General features: G+C 45.3%; 2 protein-coding genes across 5 annotated transcripts in view; one reads left to right on the forward strand and one right to left on the reverse strand.

The window, feature by feature from the left end:
- The window catches only part of IFT140 (intraflagellar transport 140), a 231,693-nt gene that overhangs the window by 187,389 nt on the left and 31,070 nt on the right, over window positions 1-13,234 (forward strand). The gene's annotated exons all lie outside the window — the stretch shown is intronic.
- Window positions 1-13,234, reverse strand: part of TMEM204 (transmembrane protein 204) — a 61,608-nt gene that overhangs the window by 39,610 nt on the left and 8,764 nt on the right. Inside the window, exon 2 of the mRNA XM_007499339.3 lies at window positions 4,113-4,764. Within this exon, the coding sequence (XP_007499401.2) occupies window positions 4,113-4,392 (280 nt within the window). The 5' untranslated portion in view covers window positions 4,393-4,764. The remainder of the gene's footprint in view (window positions 1-4,112; window positions 4,765-13,234) is intronic.

A 13,234-nucleotide genomic window follows, 5' to 3' on the forward strand; every position in this document is an offset into this window, starting at 1 on the left:
TTTAGCAACTGATTGGTTGGGGAAAAAGAGAGGGAATATTTGAAAATGACTCCAAGGTTATAAACCAGGTGACTGGGAGGTGGTAGTGCCTTCAACAGAAAAAGAGAAGTGATGAAGAGGGTTCTGTTTTGGGGAAAAAGCAAGTTCTCTTTAGATATGTTGAACATTCAGGTGGAGATGTCCAGCAACAATTGATGATGTAGGACTGGAGAACAGGAGAGAGAGAAGTCTTTCACATAGCCCCATGTTTATTGTAATGACTGTGTCTTATATGATATTGTTTTGTTGCCCCCTGATCATCTTGTTTGCTTTCCTTTGAACATCTTTAAACAGCCTAATGAAACTTGTACTGCCTGTGTGATCTTGAATAAATCACCAAACCCTTCTGGGCCTCAGTATCCCCATGATGGTACAGAGCTAGATTGCCTCTAAGGTTTCTATGATTCCCAGAGGGGAAGAACATCTATGATCCTATGAACTTCCAGCTCCTTAATGTCCCCTTAAAAGGTGGGATCCAGAGGGGAACATTGTTACTTCAGATATAGGCAGTGGAGAGTAGAACTTCTCTTATTCCAAACATTGAGCTTATGAGCTTATGTTTTGAATGCTAATGTAACATTGGTTTTTTATTTGTATGTCCTATTTGAGGGTGAGTGAGAGCAATAATCATTGAGCATTGACTTACATTGAACTTCCAGAAAAATAAAATTTCCAAGTTACCTTCTTCCCATTCTGAATTTTTGCACTATAAAATTTTATCCTTTATCATTCAACTCCGCATTCCAGCCTGCTGAAATTTTTTGAATCTCTGAATTTTGTCATGCAACACAGTAGCTATGCCTCCCACCATTTCTCAATTGCAAATTTGCTATATCCATGCCTTAATTAATCCAAGTTATTGAAAAGAACAAGGTCAAGCACAAAACCCTTTGGGACTCCACTAGAGAGAATGTTCTCTCCAAGTTGATCAATATGTTAATTACCATTCTTAGGATCTAGCCATTGAACCACCTAGTTATGAATAGTTCTGAAACCACCTAACTATACTCTTCTTTTCCACAAGGATATCTTGAGAAATGTCAGCAAATGCCTTGCTGAATTCTAGATATATTCTGTTTATAGTATTCCTTTGATCCAATAGTCTAGTTATTCTGAAAGAAAAGTGAAGTGAAATATATCCGTGTGGTGCAGTAGAAAGAATGCTGAACTTTTAGGCACAAAACTTGAATTTGAATCCTAGCTTGGACAATTCGGTTTATCTCTTTGAGCCTCATTTTTCTTATCCATAACATGAGGAAGGACTAGATGACTTTTCAGGAATCTTTCATCTCCAGATTTATTTTCCTGGGATCTGGCTCATAATGATCTCTGATGTCACCAAGTGATTACCAATTCGCTTTTTGTTTATATTGGGAGATGCATGAGAAGATCGATATTAACCATAAATTAGAGTTATCATAAATTGAATATTACTCTTTATATATGTGGATATACGGTACATTTTTGGAAGGGGGGTTATGGTTGTTTTTGCATCTAATAAACAAAAAAAAAGATTCAAATCAATCACTGTTCCTAGACTGCTGAATCCTTAGAAATATAACTTCCAGGGGGCAGCTGGGTAGCTCAGTGGATTGAGAACCAGGCCTAGAGATGGGAGGTCCTAGGTTCAAATGCGGCCTCAGCCACTTCCTAGCTGTGTGACCCTGGGCAAGTCACTTGACCCCCATTGCCTAGCCCTTACCACTCTTCTGCCTTGGAGCCAATACACAGTATTGACTCCAAGACGGAAGGTAAGGGTTTAAAAAAAAAAGAAATATAACTTCCTTCTAAAACTCAAAACCAATTAGAATTTGTGATGTTCCTAAATGCTAATTTCTTATTATTTCTATAACTAGCTCAAATAAAAACAATAATAAATCTCCATGTTGCATGAAAAGCCCCCATTTAAATGTGAACTTTCTAGAAGAAAAATTATCTGTTAAATATGTACATTTAAAAAAATTCATCCTATTTGAAAATTTCATTCATCTGAAGTTAATCATTTAAATTTTCTTTAAACTTTATTTGATAATTTAACAAAAATTATTGGGCATTTATATTCATAACATCCTATGTAATCACTATATAACAAGGAGTTTGCAATCTATTTGGGGGAAAAAAGGCACACATGAAAATTAAATAATAGTAGAGAACAGATGGAGCATTCTGCTTATATGCTGTGGGATTTTAAAGTCAGTATATTTTTCTGATTTATAGAAATAACTTGTTCTCGACTTACATTGTTTTCAAAAGAGTTTTTATTTGTAATTCCCATAAGATGTCAAGGCAACCTAAATTAACCCCCACACACACAAAATGGAAAACCTAACAGAGGACTTATAAATTTTGCAGTGCCTCATAAAAGTAAAAAAAAAAAGATACAACTGGTAAAAAAAAGTACTGAAACCAAAAGTTAACTAATGCCTAGAAGAGCAGAAAGAAGATGGTAACTTTAAAATGTAATGGTCTCTTGTGTGACTTATTGCCTTTAAAAAAAAACATTATTTTTTGTATTATTTAAGGACTTTTTTGGGAAAAGGTCTAAGAACATGTTATAAAGACACTAAATAAACTTCACATTTCCTTTTTTACAATATATATTTATATCATCAGATAAATGGAGAAAATCTGAAACAAAAATCTCAACTCAATATTTTTTAGAAATTGAATTTAGAGGGGGTAGCTGGGTAGCTCAGTGGATTGAGAGCCAGGCCTAGAGATGGGAGGTCCTAGGTTCAAATCTGGCCTCAGACACTTCCCAGCTGTGTGACCCTGGGCAAGTCACTTGACGCCCATTGCCTAGCCCTTACCACTCTTCTGCCTTGGAGCCAATACACAGTATTGACTCCCAAAATGGAAGGTAAGGGTTTAAAAAAAAAAAAGAAATTGAATTTAGAAAAATTTAGAAAATTTAGAAATGTTTACAGGCCTAGAGATGGGAGGTCCTAGGTTCAAATCTGGCCTCAGACACTTTCTAGCTGTGTGACCCTGGGCAAGTCACTTATCCCCCATTGCCTAGCCCTTACCACTCTTCTGTCTTGGAAGGTAAGGGTTGTTTTTTTTAATTGATTTTTTAAAAGATCCCTGTGATATAGATATTAGGCAAATCTATTTCTAAATGAATCATACTTACTGCAGCTGTAAATCCTAAGAGTGACAGAATGGTAACTTTGGGACAAAGACTTTTTAATAAAATTAAAACTAATTTTACTTCACATATTTTTCAAAATAGTTCAAAATAGTTTACATATTTTAGAATCCTAATGAATCATCTTAACTTTTCAGAGTGGTTAAAAAATTTTTAGAAAAGTAATTTTCTGAATAGTCCATAGCAAATATCAATTATTAAGGAACAAACATAAGGGTCCTGCTCTCCTGACTTCAGACAAGTATTGATTCTCCAATCTGTGTATGACCTCTCTATCAGTTATTCATAGCATCTTGGTTTTATTCTGCCATTTGACTCCAAAATTCAGTCCTCACTTTCTTTTCTTTCTCTCTTCTTGTGTATCATATGTTCTATAGAGATCCTACAAATCTAGGAAATAAATTAATTGAATATTTTTGAAATATACTACTTTTATTCTTACTTGTACATTATTAAACTATTGAAATATTATCTGTTCAACTTCTGACATTTCCAGTAAAAAGGAGGGTTTTTTTCTGGCTCTGTCTTTAGGATATTGTATGTTTTTATTCCCAAACTAATGCTACCAACCAGAAGAAGAAAAAAAGCCGAACAAACCCTAAATTCTTTTTATTATTCTTGTTAAACTTTATTAGCTACAGAAAATATTTTGGAGATAAAACAAATGTAGGGTGGATTGGGCTGGAAGAATATCTCTACTAATGGTTTTAATATTTGGGTGAGTTTCCTTCAAATGAGTGAAGTACTTCCCCTTGCTGTATGTAGATTCATCAGACATATTCCATGATAGATATTTTTACACAAGTGCACTACCTGATGGCCAGTGGCTGCATTGACAGCTAAGCATTTCAATTGGGTCCCCTACCCACAGACTGCTCTATTCCATTAGGGGGAAAAAAACTGGAAAAGTGAACAGAAGACTTACATTTGACAGTACTTCGTGATTCCTGGAATCCTGCTGAATCTGACCCCCAGCTCAAAGCTTCACACTCTCGATCTTCTCCTTGTCCATTACGGGTTCCACTGCCTGCCCCTCCTTTTCCCTTATCTGCCAGCCAGCACATCTTCCACAGTCCCACGCTTCGTTTGCGCCCATCCTCCAGGGTCTGGTACACCCAGTTGGGAGTAAAGGCTGCTGCATTATTGAGAATTAGTGAGACTAGGGCCACTAATACAGCTGTGGCCACCAGTTTCTGGACAGTCATATCTGACTGTCAGTTACTGTCAGTCTATTTGTAGAAGATCCAAGGGCTCGGCCAGCTATGGCACATTGAAGAAGAACTGGAAATGAAGGAGCCACTGAATAGTGTTAGGGGTGGCTAGAGAACATCACCGTTCATTCTCAAAGTCAGCTTCCAAGTCAGCTCCAACCAGGCAAATTAACACATTCTGAGGTAGATAGGAATATTCCATAGAAGGCGTCCAAGGTGAAGCACCGTCCTGGTGACGTGACCTTATCCACCCGCCTGCACTTTGAGTAATGCCAGGCCTGTGCAGAACCAGGCCGCAGAAAGGCCCATCCCTTGAAGACCAATGTGTCCCCAAAATGGATCCAGAATCTTGAGCTTATGATCTTCCTGGGGAGAAAAAGAGGATCCAATTTGTTAGCCAAATGTCTCTGTCTTCCACAGTGCAGCCAATACAGGAAAGAGAATCCCTTTAGAGGCGAAAGAGCTGTTTGGAGACCTCCTTTCCAATTCCACACGACCCCGACCCACTTTAGCCTCGCAAATAAAGCTGGTAGTGGTTACAGCACACACCCCAGAGCAGGAGGAGTGTCATGAAAAAAGGACATGGGCTTTAAGTGGCTGAAGCTCTCCCTGCCCGGGCTCCTTGCCCAGTGTCCCAGCAGCCAGGGGCAGATACTAAAAAGTAGGGATTCGGCTGCAGGGAAGTGTGTGTATGGTCTTTTCCCCCTGTCTTTCAGCAAAAAGGAAATGGTTGTTTTTGAGGCTGTTTTTGGTGAGCTAGAGGGCGTAGCCAATTGCAACAAACAGAGGCACTGCCACAGCAGCCAGACACTAACAGGATGTGTTTCCTGAAAGGAAAAGACTGGGGAGACTTCTAAAGTCTTACTCCCAAACCCACCTCCTTTCACTGATCCCTCTCCACACCTTCCTTTCCAAAAAGGAAAGGCTTAAGATGTTATGGAACAAAACAGCCTGATTCATTTTCTCTTGTAACCTATCAATCCAGTCCCCAGTCACTGAAGTGGTACCAAAGACATGTGTTGACATGTTTTCATTGAGCAATGGAACTCCCAGAGCCTTGAGCGTAGCAATAAGACATCCTAAGAAGGCAGGAGAATCATTGTAGGCCCAATACCCTATTTGTCATCTCTTCTAGCCTTATAAATCATCCCTTCAGCACACAGACTGCCACTGTGACAACTGCACACTGATGCTTACTGTGGCACATAAGCATTGTCACCCTTGCCAAAACTATATCCTTGCCAAGGGGAAGTGACTATGTATGTCATTTTCATCCCCAGTCTTCTACTTCCTGAAGGCAGGTGTACAAAATGTTAGATTGTGACTAAGGAAGATGCTGCATCAGCTTTACAAAAAGACTGAACCATCCTCTTTCCCAGTCTGCTACCCTGTGGACCACTTACCCTTAAGGCCACAAGTTAAATAATATGGGGTTCAATGGTGAATTAAAAACAGTAAATGAATGAATGTGGGTGAGTGGATAAATATGAATGTATATTATTAATGGTCCTTGGAACAAAACTTAAACAGGACCAAAGTAGAGCACTGAAAACAGTATGCAATAATAATGATGAAAATAACAAAAATACCCTTCGACTTATATATAATAACAGTTATTGCTTATTTTATATGCTTATTTTCTGCTTTTTGAAGTACTTTACTTAAGAGGTGTACACCAAAACTCCTAGTGCTACTGAACCAGATTAAAATGTAATTTGGAAATGTCTTAATGAAATAAATACAAATACAATACAATACAATAGAGATAATGTTAATTTTTTATTTTCTAAGTGAATATGCAGCCCGCAAGGATGTTTCTATTTGAGGTTGACATCCCTGCTTTCCATTGTCTGTTTGGTCCTTTCAGCAATCTTGTTTGACAGATAAAAATGCTAAATCACTGAGAATTTAATTGTGTTGCCCAATATCAGGTTACTAATTTGTAACAGTAACTTATTTTCCCAGTTCCAATTCTCTTTCCATTAAACTGCTTTTCTTCTCAAAGTATAAAGTCTGGTAACATCATGACCCTCATCATAAGGAATACAATCATATCTCTATATATCTTTTTTTCTTTCTTCCCTGAAGCCAAGGCCTACATCATGACCTGCCTGTTTGACATTTCAAACCTTTCCTCTCTGTTTACACTCTAGCCACCATAATAATTATGTCCTCATTACCTCTTTTGGACCACTGCAATAGCCTCATAGTTGGCCTTCTCACCAACTTTCCTCAAAGCTCTCCCCTCTCCAATCCATTCTCTCTTCAGCCTCCAAAGTGGTTTTCCTAAAGCATAGAACTGATCATTTCACCTTTTTACTCCATAAATTCCAATGGTTCCTTAATGACTTTAGGATAAACTATAAACTTCCTATAGCTTTCAAGACCCTTCACAGCCTGGCTCCAACTGACTTTTCCAACCTCATTCTACATTACTCATTGTGCATAACAGGCATTATATTCAAACTGGCAGGGGTTTTTGTCTCTCATTTGAATGTAAGGTCTTTGAGGGCAAAATCTGTTTTGGTTTTGTATATGCATCTCCATTCCTCAGCACTGTGAATGTATATGTAGTAAGCTCCTATTTAAGACTTATTGATTGATTGATTTAACTCAAGTGTAGGACTTTACATTTGTCCACATTAGATGTAATGTTTTAAAAATCAGCCTAATATTCCTACCTGTTGATTATATCTTTTGGCATTGTTAGGGTCCGGGTTTTCGTCCACCACCACGGAAGACCAATAGACAATGCAATTAAGCAAAAGGGTCGTTTATTGATCTGGCATGCATCAGGGGATCTCAGCCAAGAGAGTTCTGATTTTCCTCCTGAATGCTGGGACTTATATATTCTCCAGCATGTATGCCCCCCCCCCCAGTCCCTATCTGTTACGTACCATTGTTGGAACATTGCTGGCATATATGGCTCCCCTCAGCCCTTATCTGTTACATACTATTCTTAGAACTTCGACATTTTTATGTTGCTGGGGTTTGCTTGGCCTCTAAGTTCTTATCTGGTACCTACTGCTGCTGGGATCTTGACATATTTATGGTTCTGAACTTCCAAGGCCAGGCATTTTCCTGCTCAGGCCTCCCTCATTTCCTACTTCTTTTTCTCTTAGGGGGCAGAGGGAAGGCCTGCCCGCTGGGACAGCTCATAGCCCTCAACCCGGGGCTAGGGGTTGATACTGTTGTCAGAGGGCCATCACCTGGATGGCATCCAGCCGGTCTTTCACAAACTGAACAAGGTGGTTAAAAATGCAGGGGCCAAATGTTAAGAGTAGGGTTAAGATTATAAGGGGTCCTATAAGGGACGTGACTAGGGTAGTGAGCCAGGGAGAAGAGTTGAAAAGGTGGGCGTACCAGGGGCTGGCAGTTTCTCTCTCCTTCCGCTGGGCTTCTAGACCATCTCATAACTTGCTCAGGGAGTCCCTGATAATCACCGAATGGTTAACATAGAAGCAGCATTCTTCGCCCAAGGCTTCACAGAGGCCTCCTTCCTTATGGAAGAGTAGGTCCAGGCCTCGTTGATTTTGAAGGGCAACCTTGGCTAAGGAGGCATGGGATTTCTCAAGGAAGTTAATAGAGGATTCCAGTCTAGCTATCTCCTCATCGACTGCCTTGCGGAGGTGGTGGTACCCCTGAGCCTGCATGGTGAGGGCTGTGATGCCCACCCCGCCCTTGCCGCTGCTAAGAGGGTGGCTATGGTGATGGCGATAGTAACAGGTTCTCGCCTCCATCGCCCAGACGATATGTGGTCCCATGTTTGAAGGAGGTTCTGCTCAGCATAGTAGGTCACTCGGGGTACTATTGTGACGGGGGTACAGAACTCTCGGCCAGCAGTGAGGGAGTTAGGGGAGACACAGGGCTTTAGGCCAGAACGGGAACATAGCCAGTGTGCTCCTACGGGTGGGATAAGGTATTTCCCGGTTGAGGGATACTCTGTGGTTGAGCAAAGGTGGGGGTCGGGGTGGCTGGATTTTCCCACTACACAGTTGCCGTGTCCGATCACTGTAGAAAGGGTTAAGCCATGGCCCGGTTTCCCAGGGCCCGTGTCACTCCAGCGGCACTGTGGTGGGTTTTCTTCCTGTGAGATGTCACAGGAGGCATTCAGGCCGAAGGCCTCGTAATACGGCGGGGATGCGACTAGGCAAAGCCAGCACTCTTCAGTGAGGTTAGGTGAGGAATGATTGAGGGCCAAAAAGGAGGCTTGTAGTAGGGAAAAAAGGGGGCTGTCACATACCGGGTGGTGAAGGGGAACTTTGGTGGCAGGGGTGGAGTTCAGGGGCCGCGAGATGGTGGTCTCTTGCGGGAGGGATGGTGGTCTCTTGTGGGGAGGGAGAATTGCTGGCCTCCCGCGGGAAGGGAGGCCCTGTAAGGGGAGGGGGCTTTGAGGGTCTTGGCCGAACTGGGGTTAAATACGAGATTGGGTCCCACTGGGTATGAGGGGAGGGCTAGGGGTCAGTTCCTGATACATAGGCTCTAAAACCCCAGGTCCTCCCTAGGAGCCAGCCCTGGTCTTGGGGTTTTAGGATGGTTATATTCAGGAACTGGCAGATCCCTGCCACTGCTACTACACCACCACCCATTCCACTGGACCAAGGAATCACACCACGAGGATTACATCCCGGAGGGGACCAGGTTAGGAGTAACGAGGAGTCAGGGGCCGGGACCCTCCATGCAGTAGCTGCGGTTTCACACCCCCAGTAAGTACAATAAAATTGGTTGGGAGAGTTACAATAGGATCAACCCGGGTTCAAGGCTGGGCATACATAATAATCAAAAAGAACAAAAGACCTAATGCCTGGGCCGTTGCAGTTAATAGAAGTGAGAGCTTGGCAGGGTGTAAAGAGGAAGCTTGGAGAATCAGGAGTCATGATGGAGGCAATAGTTGTTGAGGTGTCCCAGCTGATGAGGGACCATTTCCATGGCTGGTGGGAGAACCCTGCCTGTAGAATAGAGAGAAGGCAAGCGAGAGAAAAGGAGGGCAAAAGGAGGGTCATGCTGTCCAGTGAAGTTTAAGCTTCAGAGGAGTGTCGGGATGGGACATGGCTGTCCAGACCTTGGTGGCCTCTGGTGGGTCTGTGGCTCTCACGTGGGAGTGGTGGATCCAGGGACTGATTCCGTTGACCTTAAGAGCTGAAGGGGTAACAAAGAGGGTTACATAGGGTCCCTTCTAACGTGGCTGAAGGTTGGCCTTGCAGTGCCGCTTAACCCAGACCCAATCCCCAGGTCTAAAAGGATGAGGGTCATGGGGAGGGGGTTGTAACTGTGCCTGGACCCTCAGCCAGAGGTCCAACTGGATCTGAGAGAGGTAGAGAACAAAGTCCCTCAATGAGGGGCTATCAGGGGTCACGTTCGGGAAGGCGGAGAGGACGGGGGGATTGAACCATAAAGGATCTCATAAGGGGTGAGGGAGAGGGGCCCAGGGGTATTGTGGGCCTTAAAGAGGGCTAGGGGAAGGAGCGTCATCCAGTCCCAGCCAGTCTCCAAAGAGAGTTTAGTAAGAATCTCTTTTAGGGTCCGATTCAATCTTTCTACCTGCCCTGAACTCTGGGGGTTATATTCACAGTGTAATTTCCATTTGACCCCGAGACCCCCTGCCAGTGCCTGTAGAGTTTTGGCCACAAATGCAGGGCCATTGTCTGAGCCTAGAGAGGAGGGTACCCCGAACCGGGGAATTATTTCTTCCAGCAAGATTTTAGCAACTACATGGGCAGTTTCAGTCTTTGTTGCAAAAGCTTCAGGCCACCCTGTGAAGGTGTCTACAAGAACTAAGAAATACCAGAATCCAAATTTGCCAGGTCGTACTTCAGTGAAATCGAGTTCCCAATGTTCACAGGGCTGGGTGCTGCAGAGGTGGGTTCTGGGGTGTGAGTTTGGGTTTGCCGGCCGGGTCAGCTGGCAAGCAGTGCACTTGTCGACCAATTCTGTCAGGAAGGACCGAGAGCCTTGAAAGCGAATGCGTCCTTTCCAGAGTAGTTCATGGAGCTTGTTGGTACTCATGTGTGTGAGGTGGTGGAGGTGGGTGGTCAAAAGTTGACTAGCAATTCTAGGAAAAAGCAAGTTACCAGCAGGGTCCTGGAAGAAAGACCCAACTGGCCGTCCTTCCTTTCCTTTTATCCATTGGCGGTCACTGTCTGAATATTGTGGAGGGTCCGGTGGGGGATCCGGGATGAGAGATGGAGGGTCTGGTGGCTCTGGGTTGGCCTGGATGGGCAGCACTAGGGTATGGGCCCAGTCTCGTGTTGCAGCTGCCTTAGCTGCCTCGTCTGCCCAGCGGTTTCCCATGGCAGGAAGAGATGAGCCACTTTGGTGTCCAGGGGTGTGGACAACGGCAACTGCCCAGGGCTCCCATACTGCTGCGAGGAGATCTTGGATGTCCTCGAGGTGGGCCAGTTGAAGTGACAAACCCCCTTTCCCGGCATATCGGTGCATGCACATGCAGGGTTGTGAAGGCATAGCAACTATCTGTTTATATGGTGACTCGCTTGTCCTTTGCCGCCCGCAAGGCTTCTGCCAAGGCAATCAGTTCAGCTCTCTGTGCTGACATCCCCTCGGGGAGGGAAGCATCCCAAATGATCTGGCCAGTGTGATCTACTACTGCGGCTCCGGCTCTCCTACCTTGCAGGGACATGAAACTGCTGCCATCGGTGAAGAAGAGGAGGTCCGGATAGGCCAGAGGGATGTCCTTAAGGTCAGGCTGTGCAGATATCGATTCCACAAGGATCTCTTGGCAGGAATGCATCTCGGTGTTGTCATCCCCGGTGGGGAGAAGTGTGGCGGGGTTAAGGGTGGACACTACCCGAAAGGACAGCCGAGCCTCATTCAGGAGGAGTGATTGGTAGTGGGTCAGCCAGGCATGGGACAGCCAGCATGTCGGAGGCTGGCAGAGGATGCTCTCAGTGGTGTGTGAGGTGGCAATGAGCAGTGGCTGGCCATGTGTAAGTTTGTCAGCATCCTTGACCAAGAAGGCTACTGCTGTGATGATGTGGAGACAGGAAGGCCATCCCGTGGAGACAGGGTTGAGTCGTTTGGACAGGTAGGCCATCGGTCAGTCCCAGGGTCCCAGTTTCTGAGTGAGGACCCCTTTTGCCACCCCCTGTCGTTCGTCAACGAACAGCTGGTAAGGTTTCTCTGGGTCAGGTAGGGCTAGTGCCGGGGCCTGCAACATAGCCTTTCGGAGGTCCTGGAAGGCGATTTCCATGTCCTCAGTCCAGATCCAGTTTGAGGTTTCCTGGGCGGCAGCATAGAGGGGTTTTGCTGTTTCTGCAAAGTTGGGTACCCAAAGATGACAGTATCCCATGAATCCCAGGAATTCCCATACCCGCAGGGGTGACGAGGGGGTAGGGATGGAGAGGATGGCCTGGGTCATGGCTGGGGTGAGTCAGTGGAGACCATCGTGCAGGCGATAGCCAAGGAAGGTGACCTCTCGGTGGGCTATGTGTGCTTTCTTGGCACTGGCATGATAGCCAGCGGCCTCGAGGCCGAGCAAGAGGTCCCTTGTAGCCTCCTTGCAGGATTTCTCTGTGGGAGAGGTAATCAGCAGGTCGTCTACATATTGTAAGAGAGTCACAGTAGGGTGGAGTTGGCGAAAAGATTTCAAGTCTTCCGCCAATGCATTGGTAAACAAACTCGGGATGAGTTTCAGCCCTTGGGGTAGCCAACTCCATATGAGTTGAATGGTTGAGTGGGTTTCAGGGGAAAACCACTCAAAGTGGAAGATGGGCTGACTAACAGTGGCAGTGGAAGGGTGAAGAAAGCATCTTTTAGGTCCAAAGTAGTATACCAGGTCAAGGAAGGGTGTAGATTGCTAAGGAGGGTATATATGGGGTTGGGATGGTGGGGTGGACATCCTCAACATGCTTGTTAACTTCAAGCAAGTCCTGAACAGGCCTGTGCCTGGTTTATGGATAGGGAGGAGTAGGGTGTTCCATGGAGATTTGCAAGGCGTGAGAATCCCGGAGGCTACAAGGCGCTTAATGTAAGGTTGGATGCCATCTCTGGCCTCAGCTGACATCGGGTATCATTTAACCTGTATGGGGGTGGCCCCACTCTTGAGGGGGATGATAATGGGTGGTTGATTTATGGCCAAACCAATTCCAGAAAGCTCGGCCCAGACCTTAGGAATGGAGTCCACCCATGGCCATTCATGAGGGGAAATGTCCTGAGGGGCTGGGTCAGAATATAGAAGGTGTTCATCCTGGAGGACTAGGGTAAGGACCGTGAGGGAAGACTCCTGAGTCATCTGTAAGGGGAACGGTCCCATGGGAAAAGTAAATATGGGCCCTGATCTTGTGGAGGAGATCCCGCCTGATAAGGGGAGCAGGGCTCTCAGGGATGATGAGGAAGGAACGGGAAACTTGGTGGGCTCTTAGGTTGACAGTCCGCGCTGTGGTCCAGGGGTATTGGCTGGACCCCATCACTCCTTGGATCAAGGAGGTTTTGGAACTAGTCTTCCCCAAGGGGGACCGGAGGACTGAGTGTTCGACTCTGGTATTCAGAAGCATGGGAAAGGGTTTCCCCTCAATGTAAGCCGTTACCCAGGACTCAGGGAGGGGACCTGAGACCCGTCCCCTTCGGTCATCCTCAGCAAGGGCAATAATGTTCCTATTAGGCCATCCCCAGTCTGCGTAGGAGGGGCTATCCCAGCACCTTGGGGGAAGGGGCCCTGCCGGCCTTGCCTCATCCCGTCTTGTGTTTTCTAGGGGCAGTGATGCCGCCAGTGGCCAATTTTCCCGCAGAGGAAACGGGCCCCGTGGGTGCCGCTCATGTGGTTGCCCACCAGGGGGAGAGGTCTGGGTTAAGGCTGCCACGAGGACCTGGGTTGTCTGTT

This window comes from Monodelphis domestica, chromosome 7 (genome assembly GCF_027887165.1).
Source record: "Monodelphis domestica isolate mMonDom1 chromosome 7, mMonDom1.pri, whole genome shotgun sequence".
Lineage (NCBI taxonomy): Eukaryota > Metazoa > Chordata > Mammalia > Didelphimorphia > Didelphidae > Monodelphis > Monodelphis domestica.